General features: G+C 41.0%; 1 protein-coding gene across 1 annotated transcript in view; it reads right to left on the bottom strand.

Annotated features, from left to right (window-relative positions):
• AGBL4 (AGBL carboxypeptidase 4) overlaps nt 1–21,620 on the bottom strand; it is a 1,336,770-nt gene that overhangs the window by 36,109 nt on the left and 1,279,041 nt on the right. Inside the window, exons 10-11 of the mRNA XM_004607339.2 lie at nt 13,328–13,480; nt 10,441–10,603 (exon numbers count right to left, since the gene is read on the bottom strand). Of these exons, the coding sequence (XP_004607396.2) occupies nt 10,441–10,603; nt 13,328–13,480 (316 nt within the window). The remainder of the gene's footprint in view (nt 1–10,440; nt 10,604–13,327; nt 13,481–21,620) is intronic.

Below are 21,620 nucleotides of genomic sequence, written 5' to 3'. Positions count from 1 at the left end.
GTTTGTCTTGTTCTTTAGACTAATCAAAGTTAGGCACACATCCTTAATTGGATGGAATTGATCTTCAGCAGAGTCATTCTTCTGGGGAGCATGGTGGGGTGGGGTGATCTCTCTACATTTCTATTTGTATAAGTACATAAATGTGCAATGTAAACAAGCAGCTCAAGTTTTTTAAGAACCAGGCAGGACTTCTCTGCCCGGATCTGAAATGATATCAACTCTTTTTATCATCATCCTGGTTTCCATGGAGCCTTGCATGGCTGCTAGTGATTGCTGACAGTTATCACCATAAAGTAACTTTACAACTTTGTAATTTGTAGCTCTCTGCTGTCAGTAATATTAACAGCATTTCGAATTATGGCTATAAACTTGACAACAGCAGATAAAACCCTTAGAAGCCTCATTTGGGGGAATGAGGAAAGCTGGTTGGTAAGTAACAGCTTGGTTTTCCAAGCCTGAACAGGAAGTTGGCTAGGATCTGGGGGGGAAGGCAGCAGGTTCAAGGCCACTCAGCTATGGCAACTCAGAGAAGGTATGGATGGGATCTGGGGGGACAGGGATTACAAACAGGCCAAAATAGGGGTAGCACTGACAGCAAATATAAAGAGCAAATAAGAAGTGACTGGCAGATGCCAGCCAAGGTCCTGAAACTCAGAAGAGGGTTTGTTTTGTAGGATATGGAGAGAAACTTGGCTGACCTCAGAGCAGGGAGGAGGGTGAGACCAAGCCTGCAAGCAGAATTGAGGATTAAGGAAATCTGTACTTTGGAACTGGACTGATAGAGGGATAAATCCTCCCTTTCCTAATTAGTAACTGTGCATCCACAGGCATGCCATTTGGCTTTTGGGGGCTTTATATTCCTTAATCTGTCAAATGGTGGTACTTATCTCAAAGACCCAAATATATGATTATCTATCTAGATATGCCCTCTTGAAATAAATTTGAAGATAATATCATTTCATCTTCTGATCAAAAGACAGGGAAATCTGGATGAAAATCTATAGGCAATCTCCATGCTGGGCTCTCGATTCTCCTCTATAGCAGCACTACTCTTTTTACCATCACCATGACTAGTGGTCATTCATCCACTCTGCCTGTCATTTAGCAAGTTTTCATACTGAAAGACCAAAAAGCCCATGTCCGCAGTAAAGAAAAAGAAAGAAACCAAACAGGGTTCTGTCCAGTCGAGTCCTCTGTTCTTAACAGATGAATGCATCTGCTGGTTGGGAATCTGGCAAACAGGAAACGGGAGATTCCTATATATCTTTTCATGCCATCCTATAGGCCAGGTCCAACTGCTTCCTATTATTCCACCTTCTCCCTAAAAAGTAAAGCCTCTTTTCCAAGAAAGAAAATACAGGTAGAACAGCCCCTCCCCCCAGCTCTCTATTCCACCCCAACACATACATATTTTGGTAACTCTTCTGAGCCACACAGAGCCCACCACTTATGTTCCTGTTAACCAGCTAGCAAATACTGGTGAAAGTTGCTTTCACATCATGAGATTATTTGTACCTACTGACAGTCCACCTAATACCAGGCTTTGACCAAAGAAGCAAAGTGATATAGTCAAGAAAAGTTCCATAAATTTATGAGGTGAGTAAGGGGGAAAAGACTATACTAAAATTAGATCCTAACTTTTCTTTCTTTTTTGCTTTTTGGGTCACACCCAGCCATGCACAGGGGTTATTCTTGGCTTTTCAATCAGGAATTACTCCTGGCAGTGCTCACAGGACCATATGGGATGCTGGGAATTGAACCAGGTCAGCCGCGTGCAAGGTAAATGCCCTACCCGCTGTACTATTGCTCCAGCCTCTATACCCTAACTTCTTGAAAGCATTCTTTTCACTGTGCACACTACGAGCACACTTCCTTCATTGCAACTCCAAGGTATCTTCTACAAAAATCAATTGTGAGTCTATCTATAGCCCAGATCCCTGTTCAGAACTTCAGACCCATACAGACATCCCTTTTGAATATAATATAAGTCTTCTGGACTTAACATATGCCAAACAGAACACAGACTATCCACTCCTCCATTCCATTTTTCTAGTAGTTTATATTTAAGTGTCTGGCCCCTACAATCTACCAACTAATTGAAATCAAGAAACATGGCATTTTCCTTGACTTTTTCTTTTATCCCTATTCACAAGCAATCACCAAAAATATTCATTTCCACTTGTTAGATTTAAGCATGTTTTTAAAATGAAAGTTTGGTCTTGGTCTTAGCTGAGATCCCCAGATTATAGTTAACACATTTCAAAATGCAATTTGAGAGTCAGAGATACAGTATAGTAGTTAATGTATTTGCCTTGCATGTGGTCAACCCAGGTTCAATGCCCAGCACCACATAAGGCCTCTAAGCATCAACACTAGTGACCCCTGAGCATAGAGCCAAGGTAATCCCTGAGCAGAGCCACATGTGATCTTCACCCTATCTCACCCACAACCCAAATCCCCAAATCTTTTTTTTTTTTAATTTTTAAAATTTTATTGAATCACCGTGAGATAGTTACAAGCTTTCACGTTTGGGTTACAATCTCAAAATGATCAAACACCCATCCCTCCAGTGCACCACCAATATCCCGGGTATACCCCCCCTTTTCCACCCTGCCCCAGCCTCTATGGCAGACAATATTCCCCATAATCTCTCTCTACTTTTGGGCATTATAGCTTGCAACACAGACACTGAGAGATATTTGGTCCATTATCTACTTTCAGCATGCATCTCCCATTCCAACTGGCTCCTCCCAAATCAAAGTTCAGTATTAAACTTCCACAAAGAACTTGCAAAAGGAAAGCAGAACACCAGTTTGGGAGCCTTTAGCTCATTTTCAGTCAAGAGAACTATTGGAAGGATGTAGTGGCCTCAACATAGGTGAACCATCAGGTCAGTATGAAGCATACTATGGACAAGGGCTTTTCAGATGCACTTGTCTATGTGCATACATGGCATAAAGAGGCTTCCAGGATCTCTCTGACATCTTGCTACCACACTGAAGATCTTTCCTGCCCCACCTTGTAGAGGTAAGCATCTGGGGTTAGTCAGATGGGGGAAAGGGCTGAAGATCCTACCCTTGAATCACCTTGAACTACCTATCTGGCTTAGGCCTGAGTTGGAGAAGGGGCAGGGCTTTACTTTGAAGAGGTTGGATGGCTTTCATCAGACCAGACAGAGTTATTGCTGAACCAAGGCTGCCTTGTGACCAGAATTAATTAGAGAACTTTTAATTTCCTGAGTGACTGGAAAGTCAGGAGGTCTGCCAGAGTTTTTCTATCTCTGTCTCTAGATCTCGAATCTACAGCCAGCTATCTGTAGGGTCAATGGGAAACCAAAGGTTTATAAGTGTGCCTGTGAGTACTGTTTGTTCCCTGTAACCTGCTACACGGTTCACAGATCTTTCTCCTCTCTTCATGGTCCAACTCTGCCAAAATTTATTTATCACCTGCTGCTCTTGGCACAACCTCAAATGCCCTACAGTATTTGGGACACATCCTCTCTCTGGCATCTGGACTCTCTTTGTGCCTCCTTTCTCTTCCAGGAAGGCTGTTCTGCCCCTGCTACCTGCACCCCACACTCCTGGAGGACTGAACCCTAGTTTCCATTCCTCTGGGAAGTCTTTATTCTCTCTTCCTGCCCACCACTCCTGCAGGGTCCCATGATTTCCTGTCCTTCAGGTTTCTCCTTTCCCAGAGTTCTTGGTGCTCTGTACTGCTATCTCTTCCTCTTCCTGCAGGCAGAGACCAGGCCTCCTTTACCTGTCCTTATCTCACATGTGATGAGCTTCATTGGGTAAATACACTCATCGTGTCTGAGCTCTATTTCAGAGGTCCCCATGTGAGGTGACAGTAGGTATCTCATTGAAACCAAGGTAATGGATTGAATTCTAAATTTTCATGACTTCACAGCCACACCAGGCATACCTCTCTCCCAGATGCAGCATTTTATGATCTCAAGATATGTGTCCCCAGATGTTTGTGTGGAAATCACTCAGCTCAGAACCCAAGTCTCTCTTCCCAATGTTTTGCTCATCTATTATGTCAAAAAGCTATTTCATTTTGGCTTGGGATCAGACCATAAACAAAGGCCAAAGAAGTTCTGGGTTATTTTATGGTTCCAGTTTAGCCTTTCTCTTTCTTTTTAAAAATCATTTGAACAGAGCATATTTATTACTTGGCAGACCAGTAAAATGTAAATAGGGTTTGCTGAAGAATGGTCCAAAATTCTCAGGAATTTATCACTTCATAACAACAAAACAACCAAGCACAGGAAGGAAAGGCAAGGAAACTATGTTTAACAGCACTAAGTGTGCCTCATGATTTATCTGCCTATCCCATATAGCCCTCAGACAGCCCTGTGAAGTAAAGAATTATAGTCCTGACTCTACAGAGGAAGATACAGAGGTCCAGTGGGGTTAAATAATGATAGGGCCCTCAGCTGTAAAGACACAGAGCAGATGCACCTTCAGGACATTGACACAGAACTATATTCTGCCCACAATGACAGACAAGCAGTAAGAGGAGAAAACTCTGAAGACATTCCATCCCCCCACTTTTAGATTCCACTGAATGATTAGGGATCTGGCTCAGTGGTAAAGTGTATATGCCTCATGTAGAACGCTTTGCATTCACTGCCCTGGCATCTCCCTCCCCCCAACCTCCCTATATATATGAAAGTTCTATTTTTTTTCTAGAAAATGAAACCTGCATATCTATACTCTGTTTTACATACATTTTGAACATTTCTGTGCTCTTTTTCAAGGTCATTGATGAATCCCTATGTTAAGAACCTCAAAACTAAAAGAATAAAATTAGCTCTCAGCATACCATGGTCAAGCTGTACAGGAAACTTTTGATTTACCCTTTTAGATTTTGTGAGTATAAGACACTCTTGCATATGAATCACTAACCGAAGAACAGAACTGGGAGTTCTTGATATCACAAATTGATAAAAGCATGGAATTACATTATTTTAAAATCAGAAGAGTATTTTTCTGGGTTGGAACGATATCGAGATAGGGAATATAAATATTCTAGAAGAGAGACAAAGTGGTTTGCATAAAACCTCATTCCTAAACTCTGACATAGACGATCAGATGCTGAGACTGAGAGAGGGGCTAGTGTTTGCTCCAGGCCATCCAGGAACAGTGGTGGAGTCACGATCCATAACCTGGTTCGTGGCTTCAAAGTCACATCATCAGCCATGCCATCTGTGTAGGGTTGAGAGCAGCAGGCACAAGGTGTGTGGGGGGGCAATCTGTTGAGCACTCATGAGGTTCCAGGCAGTGCCCAATACTTCCAGCATCATTTCACCCTCCCAGAAACTCTTAAAGCATGTATGATTATTATATCTTTACTTTCCCTAGCACTTTCCTGATTTACTGCTTCCCAGCTATCCCCAGATAGCTGTTTGGGTCTCCATTCACCCCAGTACTTAGAAAAAATAAGTTATGGAGAAAGAAGTTCTCCAGATGAAGCATACAAAACCATCATGAGAACTTCCTGGCCCCCCCACTACGTGATCCAGTTGGAGTTTGGACATTAAGGCAATTAGGGGCCTCACCAAGGTAAGGTGTCAAGGCATAACAGGGGTTCAAACTTGGAAACCTCACACTTGCAAAGCAAAAGTTTAAGCCATGGAAGCTTCTCCAGACCCCTGTATTATTTCCTGTTAAATCTCTCCAATCACCAATTCCTATTCCCTAAACATACCTCCACTCACTAATTTACCAGTTCTTTAATATGCATGATCAATACTCCACCATACCACTCAGTCTCAGCCTGAACTATCTGCCATGTGGGTTGCCACGTGGGTCCACAGCTCCATGAAGTCTCCCAGCACAATCTCTGGCCTCTTGCTTTTCTCCCTCCTTGAACCTAAGTGCAGGTCCTCACTCACATTTGCATCAAGCTTTTCAACATTTCAACCAATTGCATTTTTTTCATCTAAACTCATGTCAGGTTAGGTATATTATTCCCTTCAATGATATATCAAGAAACTGAGGCCCATAGAAGTTATATCCTAGGTGGCAGAGCTAGTATTCAATCTATTGTGTTGGAAGCAAAAGTCTGTTTTCTTTGCATCACATAATACTTTTTCCTGAGTATCTTTCATTAATTCTCACAGCAGGCGTTAGAAAAATAGGAAGGACCTTGGTCCCAGTGTGAAGGTGAGGAAGCTTGCCTGGGGGAAATTAGAGGACTCGCTGAAGGGCATGTTCTGAGATGATGCTTGCACATTGTCATCAGAATCCAGGTCGCCCAGTCTGGAGGACACTTCCTCCCAGACCATATTGCCATTCCCACTAGACCATGTAATTTCTTTTTTCTGATTGGGATATGGAGCCAGCAGTCAACAAAGATCACAATCTGTCTGCCTAAATTCCCTCTCTGTTCTGAGAGTTTAACAAAATTCATTTCAAACAAAAACCAGGTTAAACCACCCTTGTGCAACGTATTGGCCCGATCTTCCCTGGTGCAGTTCCAGGTCCCGCCTCTTGTTCTCTTGATGACAGAACAGGCTGATGGTTCCAACCACATCATGTTCTGCATAATTCATGCATAGCGCAGCTAGTCCCCCCTTCCCTGCTCCCTGCCCCTTTGCTGTCCTTGTTGTAATGACCAGCACTAGCACATAACGCATGCCTGCCTTGAAGCACTTGCACAGTTTTAGTTGTGGTCCTTCCTATGAATTGTACACTTCAGGTATGGTATTCGCATATGCAGTTGTGGTGTCAAGGCATAACAGGGGTTCAAACTTGGAAACCTCACACTTGCAAAGCAAAAAGTTTTAACCATGGAAACTCCTCCAGATCCCTTCATTATTTGCTCTTAAATCTCTCCAATCACCAGTTCCTATTCCCTAAGAACACCTCCACTCACTAATTTACCAATTCTTAGATATCCAGGATCAGTATTCCACCATACCACTCAGTCTCAGCCTGAACCATCTGCCATGTGGGTTGCCATAACCTGCGCACACTTTTGGCCCCCTTCCATTTATTCTTTGCTTTTTAGCCAAAGTGGCATTTTGCCCTTTTAAAACCCTTCTGTTGTTCCCCATCATCTTCATATTCAATTTCAAGTTCCTTTCAGCCTGCCCTGCCATTCTCATCATTTATACTTGAAGCTTGTCAGCCATCTGGACCCCTTTTAGCTCCTATTGCACCCCCTCCTCCAGCCTCTTTCTATCAGCAATGTCTTTCCTTCCACAATCCTTCCCTAGACATTCTGGCTAACTTAGCTAGCCAGAAAACCTCAGATTATATGTACCTTCAGCTGGGATGTCTTCCCTACCTCCCTAAATTGTGTGAGTCTCCCCTCCTTCCACTTAAAGACATTTCTGTCTCAATCATGGTCATCTATACCCCGCCCCCCTCCGAGAATGTGACTGTACTATGTTAGAGACTATAAATATGTTCATTGAAAATTTCCTGTGGTCTTCTGGAATTCTTCCACCCCAGGACTTACCACACATGTTTTAATCTAATAGCCTCTTTTATCTCTCTTGTTCTGTGTTCTACCCCAGGGTTTTTGCAAGATCCCTGCATGTGCTGATGGTGTGTGCACTTGTGATGAGTCAGGATTAAGGTGTATTGAAGGGAGGAGACCCTCCCTGGGTCTGAACTAAGGGAGGGGATTTCTATTAAGAAGCCACAGAGGCAGGCCAAAGAGTAATGGAGGAGGGAAACTGGGGCCATTGGTGGCAGAAAATTTATAGTGATGAATGGATAGATATTAGAACATTACATGATTAAACAGAAATTCAGTCATGAACTTTGTAACTGTGTATCTCACAGTGATTCTATTATTTTTTAAAAGGTATGTTTACCCACAACACAAAAGCATCTCAGAGCTAGGTGTCAAGAAAGAAGAGGAAAAATCATGGAATTTAACATCAAAAAGCAACTGCAAACCAAGTTTTCAGGCCTTCTCTGGAGAGACTTATGTCTCACTGAGAACAAAGGTTGTGGAATCCTCTTTGGAGTAGCATGTTCAAACTCTTCTTCCAGATAACTCTTTGTCCTTCCTTTGTCACAATATTTCAGGAGAGCAAAGCAGGTGCTCTGAGGAATGAGATGTATGCCTGCATTATAGGAGTTAGTGAATTCTGGAGAAATCATGGGCTACACACTTGTGTCTGTGTCTGCATGCATGCACACATGCATTGGTGAGGGGTCAGTGTGGCCCCTAGATAAGTCCAAGGCTTTGGAAGCCATGGATCGTTTGCCTAGGCTTTGATAAAACAAGTAGCTATTAAAGTTGATCTTAAGCCCTTTCGCTGCTGCTGCCACTCCAGCATGACCAAGGAGCCCAAAGAGTTACTTTAGACACCAGCAGCCCAATGAAATACTTCCAGAATGTGAACTGAGTGTCTAGGCCAGGCTGCTACAGCGGGGGCCGGGTATTTCTCTCTAGGTTTTTCCATCTTATGAGCACCATAAAAGGGAAAAAGTTTGTAGTGATATAATTTCAGGCAGAATTTTCCCTGGACTTTATACAGAAACCCAAAACCTAATGTCATCTAATCATCAGCAATATGAAATGGTTCTTTTGTAATGGGTTGGACTTTGGGGGGATAATCCTAACAATAATAGTAAGTCTTTTGTTGAAATATTGAAGGCAATCAAAGTGGTAGCCATCTCTCTAGACTGAACTAAGCTATAACCCCACGCCGGCTGAGGAGAAGGAATATTTCTTTCTCGGGAAGAAATGCGGCGTGGCGTTAGCCATATTATGTTCATTAAGCAGACACAAACCTGGTGGCATGGGAACAGGATATAAGGAAAAAAAATTATTATGTACATGGAACAGCGGGATGCTGGTGGAGTCTCGAGCTGGGGCCGATACCAGCGCACTACTTTTGGTTCCAGAAACTGCTTGCAGGCATGCTGCTAGACTATCAACTAAGCTATAGCCCCAATCTGGCTGATGACGGGAAATAATCATCTTTCTCGGTTCTTTTCCCTTTGTCAGGCAGCATGGCGTCAATCACACTATGAGGATTACTAAGTAGGCATGAACTCAGAGGCGCGGGAAGGAGGGGGGAAAAAAAGAAAAGTTATGTAACAAACAGCGGGACTTAATATCTCTACATTCTCAGCAATGGAAAACTATCAAATGCTTCCTTGGCAGTAGGACTGTCTTTTTTTTTGTGGGGGGAACTCCAGCAACAATAGTGAGTTATGAGTTGAAACATGGAATGTAATCAAGATAAAGAGCAAACAAAGTGAAACTTATTACCTACAAGGGCGGGGACTGGGGGGGGGCGGGAGGGGGCGGGAGGTATACTGGGGTGGTTGGTGATGGAATATGGGCACTGGTGAAGGGAAGGGTGTTTGAGTATTGTGTAACTGACATAACCCTGAGAACTATGTAACTTTCCACATGAAGATTCAATAAAAAAATTTTTTTAAAAAGTTGATCTTAAGATAATTCCTTAGTCCTGGGGACAGTAAGGCAGGAATTCTCAGTTGATCTCATGGTGTCTCAGCATTCTGTGGGATCTGGAGCTCCCCTCTAAACGGTCTTTCTACTGCTTGGTCTTCTTTTGGTGCCTCTTCATTGCCACCTATGGTGTCAACTAGGTAACCAACCCCCCATACCTCCAGTTATTAGTCTGCTGCTGGCAGTGGAGCAATCCTGCCACACAGTTATCTTAAAATGAAAGTGAATACTCAGAAGACTCCAATTTGGACACAACATCTAAAATAAGTCAAACAGAGAGAGTAACCTCAAAATTCATGACAGCAAAGAATGAAGCATGTTTGGATGAATGGGCATATTTGGAAAAATTTTAGAAGAATATAAAGGAAATGAGAGAGACTGAGTAAGATGTGTGTGTGAGAGAAAGAGAGGGAGAGAAGAGGAGAGGAGAGGAGTAGAGGGGAGGAGGATAAAATAGATGGAGGAAAGAACAGAAGACGGAGAAAGAGAAAACACAGGAGAGGAGCCTTAGTTAGGAGTGGTAGCAAAGGAGAGGGATACAAGTGCTAAGAAAAATGGTGTGGAGAGAGAAGAGTGAGAGCACAGGAAGATAGCAGCTGACACAGAAAATGGTTTCACATGCACAGGTTAGAAGAAGGAGTGAAAGCTATCAAGGTCTTCCTCAAAGTGGTCACCTATCCTGCTCACTGGTTCTGCCAATTCACAAAAATGCCACCTTTCCAGTGTAGGAAAGAGAAAAATGGAGGCCAAAGGAGAACAAGGTCTCCACAGAGACCTCAGAATACCAAAGACAAGGCAGGGGGTTTGGGGGAGTCGTCCCTTAGATCATTTGGAGCAAACCACATCAACCATAGATGCCAACCAGAGCCAGACACTTCCTCCCAAAGCCCAGACTCCTAGATAGCTCATTCCTATCTTGCTAGTAAATGTTGCCAAATCTGGATCCTTGGGGCGGGATCAGGATGGTCCAAAAAAGAACCCTGCCAAGGATACAGGCTTCTTCAGTGTAGGGCACAGCAGCTGTGGTTCCCCCGATAATGTAGCTGTAGAAAGAGACTTCCAGGGTGTAGCAGTAGGAAGTGTGGTCCAGCAGTCCCCCGAGGAATCGACGACCAGTTCCTGCTTTGACTGCATCACGGTTAAAGGATGTGCTGGACTATGAAAGACAAAGAGGGAGAGGGAATTAGGGCTGGTCACCTGATAGTTACTGGATTTTGTTTTACACTAATGGCCACATCTGGCCCTACTGAGGATAGTGTTGGGTCCCCAGGGCCACTCCCAGCAGTGATGGTTATGCGGAGGTCACCAGTGTTAGTTATGCCCATTGGTGCTGGGTATCAAACTCAGAATCATGTATATGCTAGGCAGTGTGCTACCTCTTGAACTCTCTCCCCAGCCACAAAGTCATTAGATCTTGCTTCTTAGAGCCTGTCTGGGTCTCAGCTTCTTTATTGGAAAGTGGAAATTCAATCCCACATCATAGAATGATTATGAGGCCCAATTAGCAGATACAACTAAATAAAATAATTTACAATATTCTTGGAGCACAGTAACAGACATCTGACAAGTATTTCAGAAGGTGTGAATGGAATAGATGGAATGAAGGAAAGCTGACAATGAATAAGAGCCCATTTGATTACTGTGATAATCAGAACTAAGATTTGGGCAGGATTTTCAGCTTTATGATACCTTAAGATTTGAGCAGGGCTTTTAGCTTACCTCATAGTAAGCTTAATTCACTTTACCCTTGATTGCAGATGATTGCAAATTTTGTCCCTCTAAGGTAGAGAGATGGAGTCTTATAGAAGTGGGTCAAGTAAGTGATACAGCAACAGATTTGGAGTTGGATTGGCTCCAGGGATCCCTATACACCTTCATAAACCCTCTCCCCATTAGAGGACATGGCATTGAACTCTAGTCCAACATCTGCAGACAGCAGGATCAAGCTTCCTTTCTGGCTTAGTTGATAGAGAAGGAAGAGAGGAGCAGGTTCACAACTCAAGTTCTCTGTGTAGGAACAGGTGTGATCCCAGGAAACTTTCCTTAGTTTATCTTAATTTCAGTTTCCTCATCCATGAAGTGGAAGTGATAATAAGACACCCATCACAGCATTGGTGGGTCAGTCACACAGCATTTAAGGGTCAATGCTCCCTTAAATTCAGAGGCATAGGACATTTCGGAAAATGCAGACTGTGTCTCTAACAGGAGGACAGAGGCTCTTATTATAATAGGCTCTCATAACAAGCTCTCAGCATGCCAAGAGAAAAGGCAGGAGAAAGGAGAAAAAAGAAAACAGAAAAAAGTAGAGATATATAAGTATGAGAGAGATACAGAAATATGAGAGAGAAAAAGTGCACACGAACACATACACACACACTCATGAATAAAAGGGATCAGAATAAGGATCAGAACATGATAGAATCTCAAGTTTGAAAAGAATGAGGATGTCCAGGTAATGCAACCCAACTCTCCTACTTTAGAGTCAGGCAATGCGGATCAAGAGGGAAAATGAAGATTGAATGAGAGTCAGTGGTTTTGGCCTTTGCCTGAACATTTAGGGAAACAGCAATGCAGGATGTTCAGACAAGGTCAGAAATAAAGCTCCTCATCTGTGCCTCCTCAGTAGGTTCCAGAAACCTGGTCCCTTGGAAGTATCTGAGAGCCTGAAAGTATCCAGAGAGCCTGAATCCAGAGGAGCACAGTTTGCTCTGCAATGGTGGTGGTTTTCAAAAGTGAGGGCTGGTTATCCTGTGGAGCTGGTGACAGAAGCAAGCACACCTGCTTTTACCCCAGAATCACTTGGTATGTTTCTCCCACCAAATGCTGGCCAGCCTTACTCTTCATATTCATACTCTCTGGATCATAGGTGTCCATTGGGTATAAAGAGGGGACTGGGTTAATCAATTTCGCCCTATTCTTTCCTGGTTTGGCACTCCAAGATTCTGGGATTCAACATGTGTCTTACCTCATAGAGAAATCCATCATCTGCACTAATGTCCAGGCCTGAAGCAATGAGCAGGCAAGTTTTCAGCTCATCAACTTCAAAAATTGCTCTGACCTTTGTGGGCCTCTCCCCCTCTGGGCACATGGAAATAACAGGCCTCAGAAATTTAGTATCAAAACAAGGAAAAATGTACTAAAGCTTGCTGTCGGGTCCTACTACCACATACTGATTCTACTCTTTATCTTCTCTCCCTCTCTTCCTGCTCTTTTCCAATACTCTTTTTTTTTGCAGCAAGTTATTCTTGCTGCCAGTGTACCACTTCTCCAGACCTCCTCAATGCAGGAGGTAGTCAGGAACAACACCAGCTACTTGAGTCTGCTAATGTCCTTACTGCCTACAGAAGGCTTTCATGTTTATCTATATGGCATTCATCCTTGCAGGAAGCTGTGGTGCAAAGCAGGACCAAAAATGTTCACCCCGAAATCACTGACAAAGAAACTGGGACATAGTATCACAAAGGAAGAGAAGGATGGGCATGTACGGCCCCATCCTCCACCCCCGGCATCCCTTCCACTACCTTTTTTTAGAGAGTCCTTTCAAACTTCTTGACTGAAAGACTGGAAGCCTGTGAATGCAGAGCCTATGGCACGGTCTGGCTCTTGGTTGAAGCTCACAAAATTTCTTCTCTTATTAACACTGGAGCCAGAAGCAATGAAAGAAACACCAGCTTCTAGGCCTGCCAAGGTGCATTTTCAGTATTCCTCTCTAAGGAGTCATGGAGGGCACTGGGAAGAGCTTGCCCACCTGTCTTTATGCCCTACACAGGCCTGGCACAGAGTTGGTGTTCTGGAAATGTTCCACCCAACCGGACTGAGTGAGCAGGCAGTGGTGAGAGGGGCGGGTGGGGGGCTGGCTGAGAGAGGGTTCTTGACATACATAGGAGAAGTCCTCAGCGTTCTGGCAGAGGAGCTTGGGGAAAATGGCCTGCCTCTGAAACCGTTCCTCATCCTCAAAGATGTTGCCATACATGAAGCCATTCATCATGGTGGAGTGGGCGTGGATGTCAATATAAAACTCCAGGCTTGTTTTCTGTTGAGAGAAAGGAAAACAAATGAGAAGTCTGAGGTCACAGAGCTTGCCTTAAAGGCACTAAAGGCTAAATGAGTGTGCATGTACATAAACACTCTGTGTGTGTCTCTGTCTCTATCTCTCTATTTCACACACAATTTCTCTCTCTCTTTCTCTCTCTCTCTCAGACACACACGCACACACACACACATAGTCTGTCTCTGTCTCTCACACATAGTCTCACTGTATTTTTACATGCACACACAATTTCCTTTCAAGCTGGCCCTAATATTTGTCAGGTGAATGTCAGTTTCTCACTTTAGTAGCGTCTGCCCTTGGGGTCTTAGAGTGTCACCTTTTACATCCTTCATTACACGTCTCCTGAAGAAATAAGATTTTTTGGTAAAGAAAGTTGTGATGCTTTTCACCCAAAAAACTTAATATGAACAATGATATTAAGCATTAATAGACTGTGTTTCTATTATTAATGAGATTAATGTCCAAATAATGTCATCATATTTACATTGTGTCTTCTTATGTTATTTTTACTAATTAAGGCTGTTTCCAGTGGAGGAGTTTTAGTAAGTCACACTCTCACTTCGAACCTCAGCTTTCTGATTTGAAAATGGGTATTTTAATTCCAGCCTCAAAGAGTTGTACCTAGCAATACTACTGATGGTCATTTACAGCATAGGTAATATAAGCAAGCTAGGATTCTAGGAGGATTACACATGACACCTCCATTAATTCCTGTACTTTATGTCATGATGCCATCAGACCCAAGAAACAAAGGACATATAAATATATATGAACATGACTTTATGATATATTAGTAATGTATGGAGGAAAAACAAGCTTGTAATCTATAAAGATAATGACTATTTTTACTGCTGTCTACTTGAACAAGTCCAAGTTTTTTCTAGCCTGATATGATGCTATTTGTTAACCTCCTTGTCTATAAGCTACCTGCTGGCAAAAGGGATTGGATTGTCTGCCCAGTTCCTGTACATCTGAAGGATGCTCAGTACCTCTGACTAAATGACAAAACCAAACAATCCCAGAGAAATTCGGATGGCCACCATAATGGACTGGCAGTCCAAAAAATCAGGGGATTTTTTCAGCGCCTTAAATCTTCACTGGCTTTCAAATCCAACCTAGCTTCATTTGATACCAGCCCATTTTTTTTAGTAGTTTTTTCTGTGAGTAAAAGAGGCTCTGAATAGGGAAGAGTAGGGAAGAGGCTGATCCAAGTGTAAGGAAAAACATGAACCAAAACCCAGGTTCCTGGCACCGAGCCCAGTGAACCTATTACCAACAATGGCCAACACAAGAGATAGTCAATGCAGAGCCTGGTCACCTTTCCAACACCCTTTCAGCATGTAGTCCTAGGAAAGACAAAAAATCTATGCTTAGAAGGATTCTCCCTCTCTGGGACACTTTGAAACGAAGTTAAAGCCAAATGAAAACCATGTTGCTTCAGGAATGTGGGCCTGATGACTGTCATTTCATTTGCCTCAGAGTTGGAGTGAAAAATTATGCCTTGCCGAGCTCCCAGTTCTCTGGGTAGCATAAGCTGTCTTTTGAGAGATACAAGATGCACTGCTCTGTGTGATATTAAACTCATCATTTTCAGCTTTGGAGGTGGAATGCACAATGATTCAACAGGAGCCCTATAAAAGTCATCTTTGCAATTTTATTTTCTTCAATTGTCTGTCTTTTCCCTCTGAGATTTTGATGAGCTGCAGAGGGAAAGGAGGAGGTAGAGAGATGATTTCAGAAATGTACAAGGAAAATCTGCAATTTCTATCTGTGGATGATGGAGCTAGAGAGCCTCAGCAGCCAGCTTTGCTGAATTTTCCTGGGTCATCTCTGTGTGGATACGTTGCTGAACTTCGAACTGGCCAGCAAGGTGGTGAGGAGAAAAAAATAAAAAAAACTAGATTCTCTGATAACAATTCAGGCACATCTTCCACTACCTATACTTGCTCCAGCACCTAATATATATCACTGTATATAGACAGCAGGTAAATGATTCTGATTGAGTCACAAGATCCCAAAATGAAAACTGAAAGCATTTATGGTGAACCCCAAGTCCTCTAGCCACCAATTTGAATAGGGCCACATTCACACAGGCCTCTCTGATATCTTGAGCTTATTTATCCACAAACTAGTTAATAGTCTTCTCCCTTTCCTCTGTTATACACAAATGGTAACATAATAAACATTCTATGACAATCTTATTTGCTTTCTTTTGAAATATTTCAAGTGCAACATTTCAAAATTCTCAGCACACAAAGAGTTACCATATACAAACGAAAATATCCTCTATTAACTGACATTTCAGTTACTTCCATCCTTTTCCAGTTAGAGTGTTTTCATGATTGACTCTGTGTATACACCATTTCGCACATATACAATTATAAGTAGGATAAATTTATAGAAGTAGAATTTCTGGGCTCACTGTGCATTTGCAATTCTGATCAATATTGACAGATTGACCTCCTTAGAAGGACCAATTTACACTCCTGGCAATGAATTATAGTTTTTCTTTCTCGGTTACCTTGACAACATGGGTGAAATAAAATTTTTTGATATTTGCCAATTCGATGGGTGAAAAATTATATCTAAGATTAGTTTTAATCTGAATTTCTTTTAGTATAATTATCTTAATTATATGATTAAGCATCTTTTCATATATTAACTATTATTTGCACTTACTTTTCTATGCATCGTCTGTTCATTTTTTTCGCCCATTAAAAAATTGGGTTGTTGGGCTTAATTTACAAAAACTTTATTAAAGAAATTAGCTTTTATGTGTAGTTAAATGTGAGCTTTGCTTCATTTCTTATTTGTCTTTTGATTTTATTATATTACTTTTTTCATCAAAACATTTCTTATACTATTTTTACATAGATTTATTAATGTTTCTTTTCATGGTTCCTGGTCTCAATTACTTCATTGGTTCTTCTAAATTTTTTACTGTTATATTTAACTATTTCTCTTAAATCTAAATTTACCTGAATATAGGGTGTGAAAGTAAGAACGAAACTTAGTTGATGTACATTACTTGCTGAATTGTGTAACTTTTCCCCTATTGACTTAAAATGTCATCTGTACCACACACATTTTTATGTGTTATTTAACTTTTAATTCTGCTCCAATCATTTTTCTAGTCATATGTCAATACCACACAGTTTTATTTTTTCCTTTTACAGTAGCATGAATCTATTTTCATGTGAGTATTTACCAGAAATATTTGTGTCAAGATTTCACATTGCATATGAAATTTTTAAACAGTGGAGTGATTTTCATGTTTTAGTCCTATGATTCCTACTACTTTTTTAAAAAGCACATTTATTTTCTTTCTTTTTAAATTTATTATGGTTTGGGTGGGCTGGAGCGACAATACAGCAGGTTTGATTCCTTCGTCTCTCTCAGAGAGCCCAGCAAGCTACTGAGAGTACCCCGCCCTCACGGCAGAGCCTGGCAAGCTACCTGTGGCATAGGCCATATGCCAAAAACAAGTCTCACAATGGAGACGTTATGGTGCCCGCTCAAGCAAATTGATGAACAATGGGACGACAGTGCAGTGCAGTGATATGGGTTGGGTTGTTACAATCATGTTAAAGTCTATGGTATCAACGTATAAAATTACTACACCCTGACACCACCAAAGTGCCCACGAAGTTCTACTCCTGGTCCCTATGTTACCTTTAGTGGATCTTGCTTCCCCATCTCCTTCAACTGATTGGGAATAGGTTACATTATCTAAAGCCAAGGGTTTATCATTGTTTGATACTGCCTGGTTTCATTTCTCTAGATTCCACATTTGAGTGAGCTGTCCTAATATTTGTCCTCCCTGTGACTTATTTTGCTTAACATGATACACTTCAGTTCCATTCATATGCATGACTTTATCTTTTCTTATAGCTGCCCAGTATTCCATTGCACAGTTTTATTTTAAATATTGAAGTTTGGAGTACATACTTTACCACAGTTTCTTGCATATTTCCCTATGCTTTTTTATAATTAACTTCTATGATTTTTTTTACTTTCCATTCAAAATCTTGACTATCATTTCAATATTAAAATTCCATACCAACCCAGGAAAAAATTGACTCATGACTTTAGTCTTCTAATCCAAGAATATATTTGATTTTCCATTTACTCAAGCATTTGGGGACATATTGTAATAAGTTTAATTCCCCCCTAAATACCATGAACATTCCCTTTAAATGTGATTGTGGCTTGTGTTTATAGCTGTTAATATAATTGTGATATTTCTTCCATTAAATCTAACTGGTAGTTCCTTAGAAATATAAAGTCTCTGGTTCAGCCCTTTTGGAAAATAATATGGACGCTTCTCAAAAAATTAGAAACTGAGCTCCCATTTGACCCAGCAATACCACTTCTGGGAATATATCACAGAGAAGCAAAAAAAGTGTAGTCGAAATGACATCTGCACTTATATATTCATCGCAGCACTGTTTACAATAGCCAGAATCTGGAAAAAACCCGAGTGCCCTAGAACAGATGACTGGTTGAAGAAACTTTGGTACATCTATACAATGGAATACTATGCAGCTGTTAGAAAAAAGGAGATCATGAATTTTTCATATAAGTGGAACGGCATGGAAAGTATCATGCTGAGTGAAATGAGTCAGAAAGAGAGAGACAGACATAGAAAGATTGCACTCATCTGTGGAATATAGAATAACAGAGTTTGAGACTAAAACCCAAGAATAGTAGAAATAAGTACCAGGAGATTGACTCCATGGTTTGGAGGCTGGCCTCACATTCTGGGGAGAGGGCAACTCAGAAAAGGGATCACCAAGTATAATGCGGTCAGAGGCCTTGTGGAGGAAGGGTGATGCATGCTGAATGAGGGCTAGAGACTGAGCACAGTGGCCACTCAACACCTTTATTGCAAACCACAACAGCTAATTAGAGGGAGAGAACAGAAGGGAATGCCCTGCCACAGTGGCAGGGTGGGGTGGGGGGAGATGGGATTGGGGAGGGTGGGAGGGATGCTGGGTTTACTGGTGGTGGAGAATGGGCACTGGTGAAGGGATGGGTTCTCGAACTTTGTATGAGGGAAACATGAGTACAAAAACGTATAAATCTGTAACTGTACCCTCACGGTGATTCACTAATTAAAAATAAATTAATTAAAATAAAAAAAGAAATATAAAGTCTCTTGATTTCATCATGTTAATTTGGTATCCATATACCTGATTGATTCTATTATTATTTATAATAATTTTTCAATTATTTTTAAATTTTTCACTTGTTTACTTACTAAACAAAAAATTATTGAATATTAACTATATGTTCAATAGTGTCCTATCTAGTACTGGGGATATGCACTGGAAGTAGTCTTAGCACTTGGGATATAACAATAAACACAGAAAACTCTTGATCACACAAAGTTTGAATTCTATAGGAAGAGACAGAAGCTAAATTAATTAATACATAAAACTTATACAATAACCAAGTAGATATTAATGTCATGAAGACAAAGAAAGCACAATAAGGAAAATATAGATTTGGTTGGAGTCAAGAGAGTTAATCTTCAGAATATCAGGTAGAAGAGTCTTCCAGGTAGAAGAAACAAATATAAAAATCATAGGCACTTGGTATATTTAATAAACAAGAAAAAGTTGTGGATGCCTGAGAAGAAATGAATAAAAGAGACAATGTTTCCTGGATTTGTATCCACCCATGCATATTAGTTCTACTACTCTATTTCAGTTTTCTAATTTGTTTTTCATGTCTAACTACATTACCTAGTATCTGTAAAGCAATATTAAAGGATTCATTTCAAAGTTTCTTTCTCATGCTGAGATTCTCAGAAACAGAACGAGTAGAAAAGTTCTCAGAAATGTGCCTGAATAGGACTTGGATTTGAGGTCTGCATTTATTTTCTTCTATGTTACATATCTCCCGTTGCTCATTGATTTGCTCGAGTGGGCACCAGTAACATCTCCATTGTGAGACTTATTACTGTTTTTGGCATATTAAATATGCCACAGGTAGCTTGCCAGGCTCTGTCTGCCGTGGGGGCGAGATACTCTTGTTAGCTTGCTGGGCTCTCTTACATATATTCAGCACTATTCTGAGAATGCCAAAGATGACAAATACTACTTTTAACACATCATGTTTGTTCTCTGTCTCCAAAGTGGCTTTATGGACTTCTGTTGGTCGGGTTAGAATGGAGCATGAATGTCAGATCAGTATTTCTAACTTTGGTTTCAATGTTAACATAATCTATGACCATAGTCATCTAGTAACTCAACGTCCACACCTTTAAAATTTGTTGTCAGGTAAGACAGAAGAATTTTTACTTCCTTAAAATTTTCATCATTTCCTCAATAAAATAAATCCCTCATTTTTCTCAAGTTTCTTGCTTAGTTCTTGATATCAGTACTTGTAACAATAATCCATGAACTCTTTGAAGAGAGGGGCCGTGTCTGTTCTAATTCCCAGGAGTTCTTGTTTGCTCTACTCTAACATCTTCTTTGGGGATCGAGAGTCACACCCAGTGATGTTCAAGGCTTACTCCTGGCTTACACTGCTCAGGGATCACTTCTGGCAGTGCTTAGGAGACCATCTGGGGTGTCAGGGATTGAATCCAGATAAACTGCATGCAAGTCAAGTACCCTACCTGCTGTACTATCACTCCACTTCCTCTAATAGCTGCTTATCTGGTTTCCCTACTTTTTCAAAGTAAAATATTTAAATGCAAGCATTTCACATCCTCAGTTAAAACTGTTAAATAATTATATTGCTTACTAAGTCAAGTCCAGGGCATTTAATATTCTTTAAAAGATATTGCATGCTCTGAACCCTGCTCCCTGTTTAGTTCTCAACTCTTGTTACTTCCAGTCAGAAATTTTACATTTCAGCCATGTGGAGCTACTTGGGGAATACTGAACCACTATAATCATAACTTTTGTTTCTATAATTACATGCAAAGAAATTTCCCTTTTGTGAAAGAGAATTTATTTATAAAATAAAAATATTTATTTTTCTCTTTATCTGGTTAACTCTGACTAAATCTTCAAATTTAAGTCAGGCTTGAATAGATGCTTACTAATCCCATTTCCTTTTGCAGAGCCACAAAAGACATTGCCCAGTCTCCTGTAACATTTGGTTGAGATCAAATGGGATGTGGACAGTGGTGATGACTGCCACTTCCAGGCCTGGCCATAAAACTCATGCATCATCACCCACATTCTCTCTTGCTTTTATGTGTGAAGCCACATAAGAAAGCTATGGAACAACAAGAAAAAAGAGGCTTAAGGTTCTGAATCAACATTGAAAGTAAAATGGTCAGGGGAGTCACTTGACCCAAATCAGAATTCAGAATGTAAAGAACCTTTAGTGGATGAAATCACTGACTTGGAGATTGTTTGTTATAGCATCAAACATTATTCATCTGGCTTGTCCAAAGCCTCATTTCAGAGATACCTTTTCGAATCCTTTATGTTGAGTTAATAGCCTCATTTATATTTTCATAATTCAAGGTTCCTATCTCTCTCAAGATACTTACCACATGGCAGAATAATTATGTTTTTTTCCATCTCACATTAGAATATGAGCTCTTTAAGGGAAAAGACTATATACTTTGATTTATTTTTAAATCCAGAGGGCCAACTAAAGTCCTGATAAATCGTAGACTGGGAAGGACTAAATACATAGAAAGGATTGGACAGAAAGTGAATTGATGGAAGAATAAGCAAATTCAATGAACCAACAAATGCATCTTGAGTTTCTTCCAGCAGTCAAATGAGGTGCTTCTTTGTGGCCATATCAGAGCAAGGGGTGTGTTGCTAATGGAAAGCCCTTAATTATAATTTGGGACTGAGAATAGGAGGGAAAAGCAACTCTGTTCTTTCCTTCCAAACTAAGAGCCTTAATTAAAACAAAGTGAAGTAGGGCTGTACCCTTGCCAGCAGCCAACAGCTCATCCTGCAATCAGGGGCCTAAATAGTAAATTAAAATCAGTGCCAATAAGATTAAAACTACCATGGGGCATATTTGCAACATAATTTACTGTGGAGTTTGCTTCTTTCTAGACACAAGGGAGGACACTTTCCTCCCCTACATTCTGAGTTGCTTCCCTGCTTCCCCTCACTTGGCACAGGCCAAAGCCTGAGCT

Source organism: Sorex araneus, chromosome 5 (assembly GCF_027595985.1).
Source record: "Sorex araneus isolate mSorAra2 chromosome 5, mSorAra2.pri, whole genome shotgun sequence".
Lineage (NCBI taxonomy): Eukaryota > Metazoa > Chordata > Mammalia > Eulipotyphla > Soricidae > Sorex > Sorex araneus.
Note: the sequence above shows the minus strand (reverse complement) of the source record. Positions and strands in the feature narration are given on the sequence as shown.